Source organism: Homalodisca vitripennis, chromosome 6 (assembly GCF_021130785.1).
Source record: "Homalodisca vitripennis isolate AUS2020 chromosome 6, UT_GWSS_2.1, whole genome shotgun sequence".
NCBI classification, from domain to species: domain Eukaryota; kingdom Metazoa; phylum Arthropoda; class Insecta; order Hemiptera; family Cicadellidae; genus Homalodisca; species Homalodisca vitripennis.
The window spans coordinates 132,518,912-132,542,082 of record NC_060212.1 but is presented as its reverse complement, the minus strand read 5'-3'; the positions used below and the strand labels follow the sequence as shown (position 1 = coordinate 132,542,082).

The window sequence follows — 23,171 nt, the reverse complement described above, 5'->3', positions numbered from 1 at the left end:
AACTTTTTTTAAGTCTTCTATTCTGAATATTCGAAGGGTTATTAACATGTTCAGGACACATTAAATACCAAGTTTATTTAAATTCATTCAGGTAGTAGTCGTTTTCATTCGTATTGCTGGTCGCTGAACATTTTGTCACATACACATTACACCTTCGCATCGTTCTGTTATTCAGTGGATTAGTTTAATAAAAAACTATGCACAAATAAGAATTACCTCCATATTAATATTCGTTTTATTGAATAGTTCCAGTTATTATTTGATCCAAGACATGCTTTCGTTCTGAATTAATTTATATTAAAGCAATCATAGTCTTCGAGGGTCCGCTAAAACTTCTTTGTACACACATATATTTTGTTTCGATTCAGTTGATTTTTGGATTTGGGAAATCTCAGTCGCGTCACCTTGGAAGGGACTAGATCTCCGCAGTAGACTAGGTCTACTGCATCCATGCACCCCAATATCTCGACATTTGCGGTAAGTGACACATCGGTTTTGCTTTATACCTGATGTAGATTCAATTGGAAGGTACGGACCAGCGAGAAGTGTACCCTCCTGGTGATATCAAGTAGATAATTGTAACTGGCACATATTTATGAATGTTACGTCCTGCCAACAATATATAGGATCTTAAATATGAAAGAGACTTTTGAGATTGTGTTCTTAAAGTACACGATGTATTTAAAAATATTTGCCTTCTCAATTATACTAGATAGTATGTTCGAGAATACGCATTCTATTATATATTCCATTGCGAAAATCAACTACTCGCTTACAAACCGTTGAACCGTTATCAAACCTATTATAGAGGTATTGGGATTACTGTTGTAAAGATAATTCTGGTTGTCTTTCTCCCTCCTCGTTATCTAGACTCTACTAACAATCTAATCAAAAACGATTTAAACAGGTTTATTATTGTTTGATGACTCTTAGGCTTGTTGTAGAAAATTGCAAATATATATGAATGTTTTTTTACAAAGAAATTAGATTTTTTAATTAAATAATTGCGTATGTTCAATATTTTATTCTTAACAGAATTAACTTTTACATAACTATAAAAACATATTACTGGCATGAGCTATAACTGATGTATACACTGTGAACATTTCACACTAATATCTTACACGTTTAAACAATTATTATAATGATCCCAGATTGAAGTGGGAGAAATTGGCGATGAACGGATGAGAATGAACACAATGTACATCTATGTGAGAAAACTGTGATACATAAGTTCAAATTTTGGGTTAAGTTATTGTAACAGGAAGTTTTATATCAATTTGTATTGTCGTTTTAATACAGAGTTGACCATTTACCAAGTAATTTCAGAAGGATTGATCAAAACTTATTTTCTGTATTTGTGGAAGTTATCTTAAAGAACTTTTAATTTAACACTAAAAATATTATCCAAACCCAAAATTCATTGCTCCACTTTAAGACGAGCTTATTTTATATTGGATTTGAAAACATGCCTCTACATTCATTTCACACTCACAGTATGTGGGTTATGTTGAAGATGAAGTTTAATTTTCAAAGAAGATAAATAACGAGAAAACTAAATTCTATCAAATTTAGTAAAGATAACTGCGACACACTTAATTTGTGCTATTTTTATTGTTAATTCCAGTAATAGCGTACATGTTTCTCCAGTTGTATGAAATATTGAGAAAAAAGTAAAAATGACTACGCACAGTGCCTTGAATAATAGACAAAAAGAGACAAACATTTTGTCTTTTTGTTTTGAAAAATATGTTTTTCTTAATATACGTAAACAGAGTTGTCAAATGAGCCTAGTTATAAGAATAGAACTGGTTCTCCTGTAACTCACTGGGTCATTAGTGACCAGTCAAAAGTTCGATTTAGAAATGTTCCATTTACATTGCTATTGTGCCACACTTTACTCTCTGGACATATACTAACGATCACCTCCGAGCGGTCATGGATATTAAAGATCATGGTAAATACTTTTAAATTATATAATATCTGAAATACAACATTAACCATACCAATAATTATTTAAAAGCTTGTTTCAGGTTGGAATTAAAATAGCAAAATTGTAATTCTTTAACTTTAATTCAGCTTTAATAAAATCTCTGATCTTCTCCTTATACCTTAAAAAATTCTTTTTATACACTAATATACGTTAAATTTTGATATATTTTATTGCGTTCAGTTGCAACTTTAATATTTTAGAATTTTTTCAGGCAGCGGCATATCCATGCAAAATCGATCTCTTGCAAACGCATGGTTAACAAGCTTGAATAACACGAGAATAACCAGCATTCCGGAGAAAATTAGTTCACCTCAGAAAGTTGAATGCAATAAACCGCAGCTTGCAGCAGACTTTGTTTCCTAAAATTTAGTAATGGGTGTCACACAGACACAGACGTAACCTTGCTATGCAGTCTGATAGAAGCCCTTCGAAAGAGTATTTCCTCCTAATCTAGGCTAGTGGAAGGTCGAAACCCCTTTGAGGAAATACCCACAAAAACTACGAGAAGACTAGGAATATTTCAATACAACCAGGAAAACTACATTACAACTTTTCCAGGTATAATAATATTTTGTTTTATTTGAATTGTTTTTGCATATAAAGTATATATACAATACACAAATATCATTTAAATTTATAAATGAAGTGTTTGTATTTTACCATTTCTTATGTTTCTATAACTATTTATTCCCATTTTAATAGTTATGATTTTCGTCCCATATCCTCATATGCTTACCGCTCTGTGCGACGTATCATTTAGGTTCGAATAGAGGTGCCTTAGGTTACAATAGTAATTATAGACGTGATGGGCAGGGACTAGGCGGCCCGCAACGTAGTGACACCAGCACAGGAGGGAACGGAGGCAGTCAACGCCGTACCTTCAACCATGGGAGAACTAGGGCTCAGCGTAAGTACCTCTAAACTTGTCAAGTACTTTATTGCAGTCAATTAAGGATAAAAATAATCTTACTCTAAATATTCCGTTATTCCTCAATAAATTATTAAATTGCAGTGAAATTATTCATCATTGTTTAAGAAAAAAGTGTTATGGTGACCTTAATTTTTCCCTGTACACAACTCAAACTATTAGATGTTTCTCTATAGTTTATTTCATTTTCAACTCATATATTTAGGAAATGTATAATGCTGCTGTTTATTGTTGGCTAATCATTAGCAATAATCCAACTCAAGTGATTGAAAATGATGTGATTGTTTGTCTATAAGTACTATAAATAACAAAATGTTTAAACTACAATGCCTACACTATTTTTAAATACGAATCAACATATTTAGGCTGTAATACTTTATGGTCAACATTTGAGGGTTACATACGGTGAGTAAGAATCCGTATAATAATTGAATTTAAGAATAAATCACGCTTTCTTTTGCATTAATTGTCGATAAATTTGTATTTGTAGTTATTAATAGGCCATTTTATGGTGTGAAAACACGTTCTAGAGAGTCATAACAAAAGCTACATACTTCTAAATACTTGCGACTTTACTGATTTTCATATAATAATCCACATATAAAAAAAACTAGATGAAGCTCTTATGATTATGGCATGAGTGATATCGAATAATTGATATATGTAAAATGTGTTTGTTGCATAATATTACAGTAAAACTACTTCTTTTTGATTAAAGTAATTCAAACTTTGCCATTTTTTTCTAAATATTTCACTTTATTATTATGTATTTTTACTAATTATTAGCAGACTCTTCTTGGCAAAAGTAAGAATTGCGATCAAAATCGAAGTAATATTAACAGCTTCAATATCGATGTTAGCCCATGTAGCACGTTTTGATTACTTAAATATGTATATACACACACACATATATATATATATAAATATATATATATATATATATATATATATATATATATATATATATATATATATATTTAAAGGTATGGTTAATGATATTGTATGTAAACAATGCAACATACAATATTGGTATTGTATTGTATATAAAGGTATTGTATTGTGTTGCAATGTTGGTTGTGTTTATTGTAATTTACTTTCAAGGAAATATTCTTTTAAAATCAAGTTTGAGTTTAAGCTCTTAAGAGTCATTTAAAGCGTCACTAACTCGTAAGGAAATTTAAGTTCAAAATTATAAATTGAACATTAAAAAATTAGTTTGTACGTTAAAATGGTGAGAATTATTAACATACTCAATATTTAAACATTTTAAAGATTAGGCTGTTTATTTAGGCCAATTCCATACCTAATAGTGAACTGAAATTAAAATAATATTTGCTACATTGATAAGCTAGATTGCTAGATGCCATGCTCTATTTTTATCCCAAAAGCCCGAAGGTCCGGAATCATGAATAAACCGTGCTAATTGTGTGTATAAAAGCCAAATACTAACTGACTGATCACATTTTCTCAAAAACTAAAAGGCTTTGGACCAAGAACTGGCTCTAATATTCATTAAGGAAGGATTTTGTAAAACTCTATCCCATATATTACATATTAAAAACTAAGTTACTGATGTGAATTTTGCCTACCTAAACTTGACGAAGGGGTAATATCTATTAATCTACGCATGACCTTGAAATTTGGTACACGAATGTCTCATAACCTAAGTATCAATCTTCCATTGGGATTTAAATCCCAGGTCACAATCCCTATAAGAACTATATTTTTATTTGTCAACTTCCCGCTATCCTAGAAAGATAGAATTTCTTTATCAACACTTAAAAAGAAAAAAAAACTAAGAATTTTTAAGAACACCAATTACCCCTAAGAATTCTTTTTGGAATAGGATCCACTATAAGAACTCTATTTTGTGTTTTATAACTTCCCAAAGGCCTAGAAAGAATAAATTTTACCCACCTATGCATTATGCTATCAAAAGAATAATGCATGCACCGGAAATATATTGAAATTGCTGGAAGTAGTCCCGTTTGCCTGTAGAAGCCTTTTCAGAACTATATACTCGTAAATTTACATTTTTTGGTTATGATAACAAAGCCATTTAAAAATGCTTTCTAGAGTCTAGGAAGAATGAGTGGAGCAATGTACAATAATGTATGCATTGTAGTAATAGTAAACATAAATTTATAATTGTAACTTTTAGTAAGGATTATGGTTTGGGAGGAGGGGTTTTTGACCATGCCAATGGTGTTTTGTTGGGAAACTACAACATTTTAATTATAATTCACGTAAAAGCAAAATGCGTTATTGATGAAGAACAGTACATTTACAACGATTCTGCAATTTGTGCAAAGAATCCTGCTAAAATGTATTTTAATTTTATATTTTTGTCTCAGACTAAATGCATTATCTTAAACCCGAAAATGTATTGGAAATTATTTCAACAATTAAAAGAAACCAGTTTTTCACAGCATTTTGCGAATAGTGCCTGTAATGGCAACAGCGAATTGTTTGAATATTTCTGAAAGCAAAGTGAAACGTTTCATCTAAAAGTTGCAGTAGTAGGCGAGCATTTAGAACATAATAAGGGCTTAATAATGCATAACATACTTGTGTTTACATTTAACGCGTTTTTGCAACTCTTAAAAAGTAAACCAACTCCTCGGAAAGAATTTGCTTGATTCTCGAAAGTAAATGGGCAAGAGCGGAGCAATTAAAATTAATAAGATTTTGAATCAAATAATTACGAGACAAACCTGATTTTTTTTCGTTTTTTTATCACTGATATGTAAGTAAACTAAAGTTGAGGATATACCAACATTAAGGAGGACTGGCAAAATCTTTCTTCTGTCTGTCTATTTACCTGTCCCTAATATATATCAAGATCAAACTGATCAACTAGACTTTAAATTTTGAATGAAGTTTTAATTCTATACGAGCAAAATCGAGTTCAGTGACGGTTAATATCCATTTATAGGATTTGGCTGAGCGTCATAGAAGACTATAGCTCAGTAGCCCAGCCCAATTTATCTTTCGTCTCCCGGGAGGATGTAAAAACTTTTATCGGTGTTATTCATTGTCTGACTGCCTTTAAGGCCGATGGAAATCTCAAAAATGAAATTACCAATACATTTGAAAATTTGCATATAACTTCGGAGATGCATGTTACATGACATGTGGTGTGGCATACTCTTATCTTTTAATACATCAAGTCCTGTACCATAAAACTTTATACATTACAATAATAAATCCCTCAAGTGATCCCTCAAGATTTAAAAATTACACCATCGCGTAATTGATTGGAAGAAACAAGAATTTACTTACGTGAGGGCGCATCACAGTGGGCAGATTTCACTAATCAATTCTTAGACTAAGAACCAAATTGGAGTTTAATGTAGGGATTAATTACTTAATAAAATGGATAGTATAAGTGTAAAGATATACGTTGGTACCTAACTAGTATGTAAATAATAAGTAGCAATATTAATGATACCAGATGTAACGGACCTTTGGAAAATATGTGAAGCATTTTATTATGTAAAAAACAGGTATCGTACAATCAAAAGTGTAGGTAGCAACAAATTGTGATAATTAATTTCAATAAATCGGAATAAAATTAAATGAATTAATGACAATGACGTGGGTGATATCGCCAGCATTGCTGTAAATTGAACAGCTAAGAATGCGATTATATCATACTCTGTATATATAGTTAATCTAGGTAAGCCCACTTCAAGCTTTATAACCAAGTCATAAAATTTATAGGTAATATTGTCTGTGCATTTTATCTTAAACTGTAGGCAATGAAGCCTAATCAATGAGTAATGTGATATGTATTCGCATGGCGGCATTGAAGGGCAGTGCTCTATTATTATCAAACACAGACTACTGCCGTTCTGGTTATAAGCACAACAGAATTTTATTATTATTATTAAAATCGTTAGGTCCGGAAATTATTACTTTTACTATACAAACAGAAATCAGCCGGAAAAAGAATTGTTTTATTATAAATATAAGAATGATCTACAAAATACAGCACCATATAGTATGTAGTTTGTTATCATAAAGTTACAGTACACAATTACAGTCACAACAGAGCCGTCTTAACTGTATAGTCTCTCAGTTTATGCCACATCATTTAATAGAAGTCCTAGAAACTTGAAACTTGTAACATAGGTTCCTCGTGGTCCAAGGTATATTGCTATACACTTGGGGCCAAAAGGGATGTCACGAAAGTGCTAAAAATTTGATCCTTAATATATAAGTCCCTTGGTTCAATTAATAACGTTAATTGATTTTGGGTCAAAAGGCAGGTCATCTGTTTTTCTGTTCATCTCTTAGTCCGTTGTGTGAGTATTTTTTATATAAAAGTCCTAGAGTCTTCAACCTTAGTACCTTAGGCCCTTTCGCCCAATAAGGAACTCCATTGATTTTGGGTTAAAAGGTCAAAAGGCAGGTAATTTGTTTTTCTGTTCACCTCTCAGTCTGCTGTGTGAGTATTTTTAATATAAAGGACCTAGAAACTTTAAACTTAGTATATAGGTCCCTTTCGCCCAATATGAAAACTCTATTAATTTTTGGTCAAATCGCAGGGGCAGGTCATTTGCTTTACTGTTCATCTCTTAGTCCGTTGTGTTATTATTTTTTTATATAAAGATCCTAGGGTCTTCAAACATAGTACATTGCTCCCTTTGGCTCAATATAGAACGATATTTATTTAGGGTCAAATGGCACGTCATATATTTGTTTCTTTGTCTGTCTGATATAGACAAAGTACTAGAAACTTGAACCTTGGTACATAGTTTCTTCATGGCCCAAAGAAGAATGCTGTTGATTCTGTTGATTTTAGAGTCAAAAGGACAAATAATTTTTGTGACATTTTTCGTTATTCAGAAAACGTTGTCAAACGCGCACTATGAAATTATTTTATTGTGTTCTTGTTCTTTCTGAAATAATGCAGTATGATTTGGGCACCTTGTGAAAAATCAGTAAAATATCCTAAATTCCTGCGATTGGTTGAATGCCGTTTGGGTTTACTCTACAGACTCCTTCCTTTAGAGAAAATCTGGAGTCTGGTATGTCTTCAATCTCTTGAAATCAGAAGAAGGATTCTGAGCTAGCTGGTCACAGCTGTGGTTGATAATCCTGACAGGCTGCATAAAGCTAACTTCCTGTACATATTTGGCACCAGATTGGGACAATTTGGAAAAGGCGTGCGAGCACAAATTTGTTGCCTACAATTTGATGGCGCAAAATTTGTTGGAGCACAAACTTTGCGTCCAGTAAACCGTGAGTACATGACATAGGACTTATAAACAGAATCTATCCTAGCTTGGATGTTTTTCAATGAGTATGAGCCAATTTAAAGGACAACTAACTTAGGGTGCTGTCTGAAGAGGTACTTTTATGGTTAATCTCTCCACCAGTACATATAACCGTGAGAAATTCACACACGTATTGTTACCGTATACTAAAAATATTATCTTACAGTTGCATATTGAAACACGTCAGAGGGTATTCCACACTAAGCTGTTATATAAGCTTAAATTATACTTAAAGACTAGTCAAGGTCACCCTATGGTATATATTTATTGTTATTACCCATATCTTATCATTAGTTGTAATTACTGTTTGTTATAAGTTAAATACATATTGAATTTAATAATTTATTGCTTGTATTTAGAACAGTATTTGTTTTACATATATGTATTTATTTATTGCATCAGATGTTTTAAATCATTTATTTGAATGTAATTTTACTTCTTATCATAAATAATTGTGTCATTTCATTGACTATTTATTTGTGCATAATTACTAAAGGATGCATCAAATTATTTTTGTTAAATGTACTATTTGTTACTCGGTAATCAATTTAATGTTGGAAGTAAATTAATTGGTTACGTTATACTAAACATGTTATAACTTTGATCCTTTCAACTCCTACCCGTACAGGCAGAATGGATAACAGGTTTCTGTTTAACACGTGATGACTGGAAATTTCTCTCCATGACGAAGTTAAAATATTAAAATAATTTAATAGTATAAGCAACGATTCAACGTGATGATAACAGGAAAACTTACGAGTATATATTAGTTATAAAGTTAGCCGCGAAAGCCTAAGGGACTAATACACTATTTTCCAAAACTCTGCTTTTGGAGAACAATCTTAACTATGTGAGGACTTGAGGCGATTAAAAACCGAAAAATATTGATGATACATTTCAATTTTTATAAGATAACTAAATTTTCTTTGAATTTCTTTCAGCGCTTAAATTTTTATAAACAAATGAATATAGGAATAACTGGCTGTTTTGATTTCCCACAAAATAAAAACCCAAACTAGGAAGTGTAAAATTCTACCCTTTAGATTTCGTCTTGGTTATTTTTTAGATTTAAGACTCTGGCACTTCACACAGAGAGAGACATTCCACGAGAATTCCGTGGAAAATCTTAAATTAAAACACATAAAGTTGTGTACCATTTTAGAGACTTCAATGGAATATCGTAAACAATATAATTTGTGCAAATTAATTAATTTTAACCATCGCTACAAAAATATTGGTGATTATATTTTTAATTAATCATTCCTCATGAATTACATTATGATATTGATTAAAATATTGCATCAAAATAAAATCAGAATTCATAATGCTAAACAATAAAGTTTTAAAATAAATTTTAAAAGTAATATATTTTTTCAACTATTATCTCCCTAAATACATTGTTTGGAACCAATTCTGCTACACAGCAATGCATCTCATGTTTATTTTTGTATGTATTTATAGAAAATTTTATATACAAAACTATAGAATACGTATAATACCATGTATAAATTGACAAAATGTAGTATCCACATTCACAAAGTTCAATAATATTTTCAATACGTAATTTCTTGAAATGAGTATACACTAATACTCATTTATTTCCAACGGCAGCAGCCATTATCTTATTTTACTATGACGCAAGGCAATATAAAAACTGACCTACGCAGACAAATGACACACAAAAATTTACTTTAATTTGAAGAATAAAGATAATCTGAAAACACGTCATGATAATAACCTGTGGTACTCTTATGCCAAAAACTGTTTCATGTCTTTAGGTCCTGAGTAAAATCGAAATTTACCTTAGGCTAGTTGCACACACACCGATTTTGGACGACCGATTTTTTACCGGCCGTCCAAATTCCAATATTGAACTGAATGAGGATAGTTGCACATACACCGATTTTTGACGGTCGATAAAAAATTGAAGCGATGGTTTCAAGATAATCATTAGTAAATTCAGGTATAGGCTACACGCTTTCTTCATAACTAACCAGATGGCTTGGCATACTTCTTTTATTATTTTCCTTGCAGTGGAAATCCCAACTTTGAAGGAATAATGTAGGTTGGTAAAGGTGCACCCGCTCGCTAGATACCTGAAAAAATAGTTTAGTAGGAGTATGGTGTTTTATGAGTATTTTAAAACAAAAAACTATTATACCGGTGCATTTGGACATTAACCTGGACAATGAAACAACAGCTGAAATTTGGCGATTTTCAACCATACGAAACGGATTTGTTCGTGAAGATGGCGGAGCGAGAGCTGTGAGGACGATCGGTAAACAATCGGTGAGTGTGCCAGCATGTGTTTAGTCACGAGCGCCACTGTTGTCACCGACAACGGCGGTACGCAGTGGCAGTGGCCGGCTGCTCACCGGCATTTTACCGGTTCCGTTCCGTTCCCTCATTCAGTTCACTAGGCCTATTGGAATTTGGACGGCCGGTAAAAAATCGGTCGTCCAAAATCGGTGTGTGTGCAACTAGCCTTAGAATCATCACAAAGAGATGTAACCCTAAGATTGTATTAATCCTTTATTTGATCACCCATCTCTTACGATCTCTCAACATGGTCAAAGACCAAAAATACCTGCAGGTAGTCTGAACTACAATTGATAACAATGTACTTTGCTCAACCCCTTTCAATATTGAGAGAGAGGGTTCTATTAAATGAATGAATAGTGAATGGCAAGTGATCAGTCAGACTATGGTGTTCTGCGTGAAGGGTTTGATAGTGTATATTCTAGGAAAGGCTAGGTTTTAATTATTCAGCTGTTAGTTACGAGTAAGAGCACATTTATTAGTTATTTATTTACGTGTGTGCATCGTACTGTATTTTTTTTAAGCAAGGTAAGAATAAGCCACATCACTTGCTGTGTGACAGGGTTCTCTGAAGTTGTATGCAAAATTTCAAGTCTGTAGCTCGTGTCGTTAGGAAGCATGTGTTAACTTTGTCATATGTTACAATTTCATATGATTGTAATTTGTTAGAAATGTATTTAGTCTGCAATTTTCTCGCTCCATATGGTTACCTGTCGTTACCTATGAAACAAATGAAAAAACTGTTCGCAAATGCTCAGCCAAATCCCCCGCATTCACAAGCAACATTATCGAACTCCTACTTATTTCCTATATAGAAACTAAGCTTCATGCAAAATTTTAATTCTATACGTCTATTCGTTCTCGAGATATATTGCAGGCAGAATTACAGATATATTACAGTCTAACAAAGATATAATGTTTCCAGCACTTGAATGAGAGGCTTCACTGACACACAGCCAATTATTGACATTTAAGTTTGTATGAGTGAAAAAATCCATATTACAATATAGTAGGTATGTAATGCAGAGATTGTGTTAAATCAGACATACTATTCAAACACTAGTAGATGTCATTCCGGGACTTTCTGCACATTCCTGTAATTTCATGTGTGCTAAGCGTATGGTAACAACCTGAGGCGTTTTCAAAATGTGAGATTGGTTGGGATAAATCCAAGAATTTATATTTTTATTGATTTTGAAATGCAAAATATAAAGCACTTTTAAAATGTGGATACAAAATTTGGGAAATAGAAAAATGTATCTATGACACAAAATGTTTCACTTACCGTTACATGACATTCTCATGACTTATATGAAAGTACGACCTTATATACTATTTTACGATAGATAAAATAGAATAAATACTTTTTGCTTACCTCATCTTAGGCTATATGAAAAGCTTTCACGGTTATTCCTCCAAATCGTGTTTCAACCTGTAACGTACATCACAACAAACGATTCTTTAATTTATATTAAAGAATGCAATATAAATTGACCAAGCAAATTAATGACAGTTTTTTATTTATGCATGCTTTTATTTCTACATTATTTGATAGTTGTGATAAAATCAATGTGGGTTCCTTTTGAACAATTCAATGTACGAGGATAACAATTCTAAACGTGAGCCCGCCCGACCGTTGAATCGCTCGCAAAGTTAATCCCCGTTTTAGGGTTGAATGGAGTAAACTATTGCTGATATATCACTATAAAACGGTTATTCATATATTTACTATTTAATAGAGGTTTTGAAACAAATAAGTAAAAAAATATAATTATATACTCTACACTAAGTATCAAATATCAGGCTTTACTGTGGTTGTATGCAAAATTTCAAATATATAGCTCATTCCATTCTCGAGGTGTCTTGTGAACAGATAGACAGATATCATACTGAAAATAAAACTTTACATCCACACGGTAGCCAAGAGAGAAACTGTGTCACACTATTGAGTTATATACTATACTGTTACTAGTTAGTTAGTTAGATATACTGTAATGCCAAATTCAATAGTTTGAAAAGCACCATCATAGAACTTACTTAATTCTTGTCTATGTAGAAATGAATTTTCATGCAAAATTTAAGTCTACATAAGACATTTCTCATGATATTTTGCCACATGATACATCGACATGTTTTTTGTCGATCGACAAGTTTCAATGAGGTAAACAGGGGAACAAAATGTAAGATTGTGGTAAAGTAAAGTTTGTAACCGATTTTTAATTTTGACTTTCCACTTTATTATTTTTTCCATTTCATTTATTATTTTTGTTATGTATGATTTATTACATGTGTTAATATCGCACATGTTAAAATTGAATATGATTGTACTAAGCCTATTTTAAAATTATATTTGTTTCGCTATTTTCTCGTTGCCAACATGATGATGAGCCGCTGGGATGAAATTTAAAGTAATTGGATCATCCTCTATTTCTGGTGGTAAAATTTAGAAGATTTTAAAACGTATGGCTGTAAGTATGAGTCTTAGGAATGAATGTGGACTGTGTATGAACGGGTATGAATGAGTGCAATTTAACATTAGATGTACATATTTCAAAATAATTTAATTTGACGATTGTATGAAATTTTTATAATTTTTGACACCATAAAAAAATGATTACCCACAAAACCAAAGAAAACTATTTTCTAATACTCAGCCAATCCCATTGAGCGGCAAGCTCCATCGCCGAAATCAGTGTTGCATATGTAGAAAAAAAGCTTCGCAAGTAATTTCAAGCCTTTATAGGAACTTATGTTAGTTCGTTTTCGAGATATACAGACAGAAATTAAATTCGTCCAGCCCCACGAGTAATAGGCTTTGCTCAGCTAATAATAAATTAAAGAGTTATTACTAAAAACTAAGGTATGTAATGTAAATGATTACTGGTTTGCACATTGATAGTTAATACAGAATGAAAAATCGTGAGAAAAAGTCTATAAATAAAAATAAAAATGAGACCCACGTTAACAAACTTTTGAACGTATGATCAGAAATTAAAATCTCTATTAGTTATACTTTTTACCTATTAGAATTTTAAAACTAAGCAGCTACTTTGTTTTCTGAAAAAAATCTTGATTGGTTTTAAAAATAACCTTTCACCGAGAGAAAATATTTTAAAGAGAAAATGAAACATAACGACTATTTTTTTGCTTCAATTAAGTGAAAATTACCTAAGTAACTAATTATTGGGCTGAATACGCTAAGGTTCAAGAGACTTAATAACAAGTGCTACGGCAATTATTAAATCAAATTTAAAAGTAAACAGAAAGGCCGGAGATTGTGCTACAGAGTGGTGGGGTTGGGAGGATTCTGTGGGTGAGGGGGGGACAAACAAGTAATTTACCGCAGTTTATCGCTCGCGATGGCCGAAAACGGACTCAAACTCAGGGTAAGATCACAAAATTGTTAATTAATAATTACAACTCTTAACAATTTATGTAACTATATCCAAGCTATTATTATATATTAATTCAATAATACACTACCAACAAGTAGAGTAATTTTTGTTCCATAAATTTATATGTGTATCTTTACATCATTTTCATACTGTCGTTATTTTAATATCCTTTATCGTGAATAAACATATGTTGGAATATTTTACGCTACTTTGAAAGAAAAATATTAAGCCTATATGAACATATCAGTATACATTTTGCCTACATTAAATGTCGTGGTATTCGACTTGGATATTAAAATTGTAATTGTGTCATGGTTACCTTATTGATTATTGATAACTTTTAGGTTGTTATCGAATAGAAAAGTCTAGCGGTATCTAGCAAAATAAAACTATCCAAACCGTTTTTTTAAGGTATTCTAATCTTGACCACGAGGTGAAATGTAATGAATGAATGTATACTTAAAGAGGTTAGGGTAGCCAATGTTACAGACATGACCTTAGAACACTACACCACTACAAACCCCCTCCCCCATCTATACAACGACACGGACCACTCCCACTGTATACATAAATGCAGTAGTGTATCTACATGTAGAGTTCCCCTGGGTGGAAAATATTTCAAGCCCTCTTGTATTACTTTAATAATAATGATAAATATTTTAATCTGAGTGTTCAGCATTACTATATTTGTGATGTAGTATGTCCATCAGTTTAATTTGCATTATATATGAGAAAATCACCTATTTTGTATAGATGATACTAACTAAAGTTCTTTTTTATTCAGTGGGGGTCAAGTTTTCTCTGAATAGGCAGAGAACCGAACCAATTATTTCCAATCTCAAGACGTGTCTGAAACGGATCACCCTTCCTTACTTCACGGCTCGTCCCATAAAACCGAAACAACATGAAACTCATTTTCTCTCCTTTACATAAGGATTAAAATACATTTATTGGGGAGTGGTAATTGTTTTTAAAACATAAATATTTATATGTAACCACAATTAATAGACCCAGTGACAAACTCGAATGAATATATCTAGTTTAAGAAACCAAATTTGCAATAAAAGTATTAAGTACTGCTGACACTTTTCAGTGTGGTAAGATTCTAACATATTTTTTTAACAATATAAAAAAGCAGCTTTAAAGTAGGGTTTAAAGTTAATAAACGTATGATTTAAAGTTATTATACATTATTTCTATAAGATAACTGATTACACAACATAAAAACGAAAATTTATATACTCTATGGAGATCTTAGGAACTAACTATTTTGTTTGTAATCTTTGTGTAAGGCAAGCTTATGAAAAGAGTATATTCATTTAGTTACAAAAACGAAATTATAACTAAGTTTTTCACAATTTAAATGTACAGAAGTCTCCCATAAATATTCAAAGAATACATATATAATACAACTTAAAAGTGATTAATTTCACATCAAGAACTAAGCTCTGTAATCCCTGTACTTTGGCGGGATCGTATAACGTCACGAAGCACTCTGGTTCAGACAAGAATAACCTTTTAAGAGTTTACTCTTGAAGTACCCTATAAACGTAATATCTGGTATTCCTTAAAACCAATAAAGACTGTTAACTCTACCTAAAGATCTAATTATATATAATAGTAATATTTAATGTGAAATGCCATTGATTATTATATATATATATATATATAATATTTTTATCATAATAATCGAGTTTACTATTACAGCTTAAGCTATAGTTAACAGCTGTTTGTCCTGGATGTTTTAAAGATATTTAAATTTTAACATAAGAACAACACCATTTTAGAAGCAAACAATAACCGCTTTTGAACTAAACAGCTAACCCTTTTCTATTATTAAAAATTCATGCAGATCTCGATGGATGGGTTTCAATTTAATTCTTATAATTTGTCAATGGAATATTGTTGACAATTAGTATTTTATTAGAGCCAAATTGGTATCTTTTCAGGTTCAAAGCCATTTTCTACACAAGTGGGTCTATAAGAAGTCAGACACTTCTATAGGCTCCAGTAAAAATTAGCTCTAGAACCTCCAGACGCAAGGAACTATAAGTGGCTAGATCAGGAATCCCTGTAGATCGAAAGGTCCAAAAGTTCGAGAAATGTTTGATGCTGTAATCTTCCAGAAGGCATAGCATTTAGATACCAGAGGCTTACAAAAATAGGAAATTGCTTCAGTACACTAGGATCTACTGGCTGGAATCTCCAATCTGTGACAATATCTTTCAGAGGAAGAAAGTCTCCGAAAACGGATAAGTTGGAGTATGTGGGAACTCTTACAATTCAGAGGCTTCCAGGGAATTTAAGTGGCAGATTACCTCCAAAGTCCTAGAACTCTCGGAAACTAGAACAACTAAGATGCTGGAAACTCCCAGAGGACCTAAAACAAAACTTTCCTATTTTTTCGTAGGATATCTAGAACATTTTGATTCTTTTCTAGAGCCTGCTAAAATATAATTTAGAGAGGCTGAGTTGCTTAGTGCTCGAATTCAGGAAATTCTACAGATTGGAAATTTTGAAGATGTTGAAAGTTCAAAGAGGGAAGTTCTAGATGTTCGTAACTCTCAGAAAACTTCAAGAGTAAATTATATCAAAATCTGAGACTCTCAAAGGCCGATAATTCATATAAAATGCCACAAACTGAGTAGGCCTAATTTTCAGGGACCACCAGAGATCAAGAATTCTCAGAGATTATTTTGTTGAGGACTACCTATTGGCCGAAAATTAAAAAATCCTGGAATAGTCTAGAGACTAAAATCTTCCGTAGGCTACGACCTTTTAGAGGTCCAAGGCTCATATATTTTTGTAATCTCACAATGACTGGGAGTCAAAGAGCAGAGGCTCCCATAGGATAGAAGCTTCTGGTAGAGAGCTTTAGTTTGCGGCCTCTTTCAGGATGTAACTTCCCATTATGCTGAAATTTATTTTTTAATATGAAAAAGCGGAAATCTTACAGGTACTGAATATTTCTTGGGCCAAGATTTTTACTAGATGGGGCTATCTAATATCCGAGATAACCAGATAACAAGAAGTTGTAGGGGATTGGTATTTCCTTAAAACTGAATTCTCTCAATCTAACACCTAAAGGCTCAGATATTTCATAACCCAAGAAGTTCCATATATTAAATATTAGGCCTTCATAGAAGCCACAACTCTAAAAGTCAAGAAGCCTCTAAAGGCCTGGAGCTAACATTTATGGATTCATCGGACTTAACAGGTTGGGAGCAACGAACCAAAACAGTTTTTAACAAAACTACTCTAAGTGCCTTACGGTTACATGTACAATATAAGAATGCTCTTAAATTACATAAACAGATGATAAACCAGGTCCAAGCTAATTCAAAAATCAAACTTTGATTTTTTTAAGAAACCATGGATTTTAACCAACATTTTCATCGACATATAAAATACTTGGAGGTCGAATGTCTAAGAAGTGTGTTCAATATTATGAGTACAACTTCAATCGTATTGAACGCATAGTTAGATTGTCATAAATGTTGTGGGGAACGAATTTCAAATGAGGAATCTTTTTATGAACTTTCTTGGTAAAGAGACGCAATTCCAAGTTAAAAAATCTTGTTTCCAATGGTCATTGTTTGACAGTCCTTATTAGTCCACACTTCATTAAATAAAAATTATTTTGTTTGATAATAAAAACTTTTACTTTTACAATAATTCATTACTAGTACTACTCATATATAAAGATATACATTTTTATCATCGTATCCATGACTTTGGTTAGTACTTTGACATGTTACCTCCCTTTAACGAAAATAGCAATCCATTACATTTTTAATTTTAAATTATTATTGTTACATTATTTTTGACGTTTAAATTTCTTTTACTAGGCAGTTGAATAATAATTTATTCATCAGGCTTTAACTCGACTTACATCAGTTTTATTACTAAAGGTAATAGCTATTTGCGCCCATTGGTGAATTCCATGATGAATTTATTAATATTTATTGTATACAATTTTATTTTAATTTGTCTAAGTTGTTTTTTTAATTAATCCGAGAAAATGGAGTATCAAAGACTTTTTGACCACTAAATAAAAAAAGTTCTGTCTTTTACCAAGACGAACCTATACACCAAATTTAAGGATTTTTATATCGAGACAGGCTGATGAACTTCGACCGGTCTTGTGAGCCCAAAATAAATAAGGTGCTTCCTTGGACACAAGTACGTTTCAAATCTTTAAGCACCTTTCCATCAAGAGTTATCGTTCAGGGAAGGCAGAAAAAACCGACGGACGCCCTTTGACGTAAAAATCAATAGTGTTTTTCCTTGTATCAGGCTTCAAGTTTCAAGGATCTACCGAAGAGTTATCGCTCGGAAGGATCTGTAATAGAAGTAATTAAAAATAATACATATACTAGTTACTAGTTATATAGTTTGCACTATCAGTTCCTAACAAGCAAATACCTCATGGTCTATTATAACTGATACCAGTTTGTTATCGTGTTTAGTTGTCTTGTCATTATCTATTAAACCAAACGTAAACAAATCATACATATATTTAAAATATGTATTCATTCGATTTCATTTACATCAGTAGTACGGTATAAGAGATAAAGCAGCATTAATAGCGTCCCTGGTAGTATAATAGTATAATAAAATATAATAGCTCAACTACACATTGAGCCTCAGCCCACGTGTGAGTCACGTTTTGAACAGGCACGTGTTGTAGTAACACGCATATGCTTAAAAACTTCCACAGGAAACATACCTTAACAATTGTGACCATTACACTACTGACTCGCCACTTCCGGTCATACTATATGTATCATACACAAAAATTAAGATAAAAGTAAAATTTATATTTATAACACGTGTTAGCGAACAGGATTTAAGTTTACACCTTAGGCTTGAATGATGCTCAGCCAAATTACGTGGTTGGATATGTCCTAAATAGAAATTATTCTTGTCTACGTAGAAATTAAGTTTAACGAAAAATTCCACAGATGAAATCTATTTCCGAGATATTTTGTCACTTGATTAATTCAAATATTTGTTTATTAAGGTTAACTTCACACCCGTGTTTCGATAATAAAGGTTCTGGTGAGATAGGAAGATTAAGAGCACGCTGAAACAAAACCTTGTCACCAACTTTTAGTAATGACTTTCCAAACTACTATTTATTTTTACTCTCTAAATAAAAATGTCACTAGTTAAGATCTCGTATGGGTGCACCCAGTTTGTTTATAAATTTGTTATTTCGTTGTCATCATTCTTATTCATAAGTCCAATGTAAAAATATTCGCTGGCTCTCCACCAAATCCCATGGAGTAACATGCCCCAACACCAAACTTAGCGTTGCCTATATATAAATAAGGCTTCATGCAAAATTTCACGTCTACGTATAGGTATCGACGGATAGATAGACAGAAGTGAAATTTCTCCAACCACTCGATTCATAGGCTTCGATAACGTTCAGACAATTAATAAATATTTCAATATATGCACTATATGCAACCAACTCAAAATCATGATTATATTTTAATATCAGTACAGTATAATTTTTAAACATTTTATATTTAGTCTCCTATTACAATAATGAAGGATCTGGATTCTCTCACGGAAATTCCGAAATAATGATAGTAATAATAACAATAGCCATTATTTCCTATAGACTAATCAAGTAAAATTTTTGTAGAGGTCTCTTTTAATGTCATCACTGTGATTTTAATTACTGCAATGGATTACTATTTTCTTTAAAGAGAGGTCAAACATGTCAAATTACTAAACAAAGCTGTATAATATCTTGTCTGACTAGGGACGAAAATCGATCCGTGCGCATTGTTGGCAGATCGCTTGCTACAATATAAAGAAATATTTATAGATGGATTTGTGAGGACATCTATTGACCTCATCTATTGTCACAGTTGTATTTCGTAATGTTCTCAATTGAGCTACAACAGTAACAGATAGAATCAGTCGGAGCGAATGCCGACAATTATAACTCATTTGTGCATCACCATGACTGCACAATAGTTTCTAAAAGATGTCAAGCTTAGATTCAAGGAGAGCTGAATGACCACTGACTAACCAAAGTGTATGAAGTAATTCGTTCTAATGAACTTATGCTCGCTCGTTTTGCCGTATCCGGCATAATAAGATCTATTGGTGAATGTCTAATAGAAGTTTTTCCTCTTTTTTTTTTCTAAAACCATACAAGAATATAAGTATAATATTTTTGGTGTGTATCGAATTCGCTCAAAGAATCTAAACTTGCTAAAGCTGGTGGAGTAAATAAAATATTGGTTAAACACAAAAATTAAAGACTGATAATTCAAGAATAATTTCAATATAATGAACTTGCAAAAAAATTGTGATATTCAATAACATAGACTTAATACTCATTATTTAATCATTAGTTTTACATTTCCTATCAGATTATATACAATCTGGAGAATCTTATATCGCCGAATAGAGAATGTTCTCCTCTTAGAAAGCTTAGAAAGAGACAAGAAATCTTACATTTATTGCTGCTTGGGATATAAAATTTTAATGTTTGTCGCTAAAAGTATTAATTAAAATAAAAAGGATATCCCAGATACTGGCAGCTGCCATACTCAGGCAGTATTCTACCTATTGGGATTCTCAGTGTACTGCAACTCCCGGCCTCTGGGAGTTTTCAATTTCTGGTAGAATTTGGAAGCTTCAGGGCTCTTATATCTCTGAATCTCTGGAGCTTCTGGATCTCCAGTATTTTTGACCACTGGGTTCTCTGGGTCCTGAGAATCTCTTGATCATCCCGGTTTTTAAGAGATCCCAGCCTCTAGTGTTTCATGGCCTTTTGAGAGCCTTGGGAGCTGTCAGCCTCTAGAACCTCAAGACTTTTGGCAGCCTTTTATCTCTGGTCGTTCCTGAAATCTGGAAATTTCCGGCTTCTAGCAGATTCCGGTCTCTGTGAGTTGTCAGCTTTTCGTGTCTCCTGAGTTCTGGCAAGTCCGGGTCTCAGCTGCCACCGGCCTCGTAAAAGAGCCTAAGGTCTGGCAGGGTTTGGCTATTGGGAGCTCTCGCCCTCTGGCAAACTCCCAAACTACAGCAGTTCTGGACTTAAAGGGAGTTACATGTGTCTGACAGGTAGGTTCCATCATTTGTGCCGATGGAGTCCAATGACATACCTCATCTTTTTAGTACGTTCCAGCCAAGTTTTGTAAGGTTGCAATAAGAATTACGGCTATAATAGTGTTATTGGGTACAATAGAAATTTAACTAATACATATCACATTGAAGAACAATATTTTTATAACTAATCAGTGTTACGGAACATCCCACTTTAAAGAAGTTTGAGCCATGAATAATTATATCAGCACCCGCAATTCTGTAAACTGTTACAATACAGTACCATTATTGTTGTAATCCAAGAGGATTTTATAAAATTGAAATGGGAATGTCGACCACAGATGACCCGTTGACATTTCCGCCCTTGTTTTTGAGGATAAATGTATTATGCAATGTTGATTGAAAAACGACAGAACGTCCCAAAAGGATTTGTTTCGGATTTATTGAGTAAATTGAATATCTGATCTTTCACTTTAACCTGACGAATATCTATTTCCAATGAAAATAAAGATATTTGTTGGAATTCCATTGAATGTGAACTCAAGGTTGTATTTTATTTTATTTAATCTATTAGTGTCATCTTCTACACCAACTGAGATAAGCGATTATCTCACACAACGTGATTGCTGGGTGTATTCAGTACCAGTCTTCACCATATCTTGGATTTTACAGCCTTAGATAAAATATCCAATTTAATCACTGTAAATTATAACGCATGGCATAATTCATGTTATCTCTCAGTATATTTATTTGTGGAGTCAACGCAACACTTCTTGTCTCCTCTTATCGAAAATGCCATAAAAAGATAAATTCAAATCTAGAATAATTTCAGTTACGTAATTAGTAATTTTTATAAGTTTAGGTAGTATGTGGAATATCATACTTATAAGGATAACCACTATCCAGCATGTAATAAATGTATTTTTGCATTCAAATTTATTTATCTGCCGCTTTTGATCGCTTGTTATTTATTCTGCTCTAAAACTGCGCAGGATGTGAACTATATATTAACTTTTCTTTGATTCAAGCTTGCGCAACCTTTTCCCGCCACATAAGTGCGAGCGAGCTGGATTACTGTATCCATGTATCAAAAGCATATTGTAATATAAAGAAGATCTTAATTCATGGTAAAAGCTTATATCAATATTATAAAGCTTTATTGAATAGAATTTCGGTACTGGCAGCAAATATATTTACATAGAACATGGAATAAAATTATATTTTAGAGTAAAATACTAAATGTGCGATGTAAACATGAGTAACCTAACTTAATCAGCAGTTTAAGATAATTAAAAAGTGCTCAGTTTATAAAATCTGTTTAATTTGAAAAGTTTTAGTCACTGCACCTTAAAATACCTTTCCTGAATATGTACTAGATGCACTAGATAAAACCTAAATTTTTATGTGATGTGCTGTAGGAATTTGAAATATTATTCAGGGATATCTAAAGATATTCATACCAAATTTTTACAGTATAAATATGAATGACAACTAGAGTGAAATGCTTAATGAAAAATTAATTCCTTTAAGTAACATGTTATGAAAAAGACTTGTCGTGTTTCCTTAAAAATTTCATTTCTTTACTTTATAAATCATTACAAAATTATTAAATTAAAAAAACCTTCATGTGTTTACTGTAAAAGTCGCATTTTTATCTTCATTAGTTTATAATTTTTGCCTAGTTATAAAATGTTGTGCTTTAAATTCTTAAATTTTACTGTAGTAGGATTTACAAAATCACTCTCTTTTTCGGAAGTTACTATGATTTTAACTTTATAGACGTGTCTCAACCGTTTTAGGTGCTTACCCGACTAATATTTTCAAGTTTCTTTGATCTGAAACATATATATTAAATTATATCTGGTTCAAATCCCATATTACAAGGACTAGGGGTTTACTTCGTTTCTCGATAATCAATTTTCAATTTCAATATCTTTTTAGTCCGTCCATTGCTTTTCTTTTCTGGGACGCTATTTAATAAAGTTTTTAGAATAATGCTTCTGTATCTCGAACTGTTTTCGATATATTGAATATAAATCACATCAGAATAAATTAATGATATTTCAGTTGACATTAAATCTACTTTCTTCTTCCGACTGAGCCGGATGGAATATTATAATATAAAATTAAAGTTAATAAATATGTTATCAAACATATTGGACTGTGTAATATTACCATCAGGA

At 32.2% G+C, this 23,171-nt stretch overlaps 1 protein-coding gene across 3 annotated transcripts in view; it reads left to right on the top strand.

The window, feature by feature from the left end:
* The first annotated feature begins 2,848 nt into the window (after nucleotides 1–2,848).
* Nucleotides 2,849–23,171, top strand: part of LOC124364925 (solute carrier family 23 member 1) — a 55,844-nt gene continuing 35,521 nt past the window's right edge. Inside the window, exon 1 of one of the 3 annotated variants that reach the window (XM_046820741.1) lies at nucleotides 2,849–2,900. In XM_046820741.1, coding sequence (XP_046676697.1) covers nucleotides 2,880–2,900 — 21 coding nt within the window. In that variant the 5' untranslated portion in view covers nucleotides 2,849–2,879. Of the gene's footprint in view, nucleotides 2,901–11,031; nucleotides 11,051–13,850; nucleotides 13,909–23,171 lie in introns of those variants that run through there. The other 2 variants (XM_046820743.1, XM_046820740.1) reach the window with 2 other exon arrangements.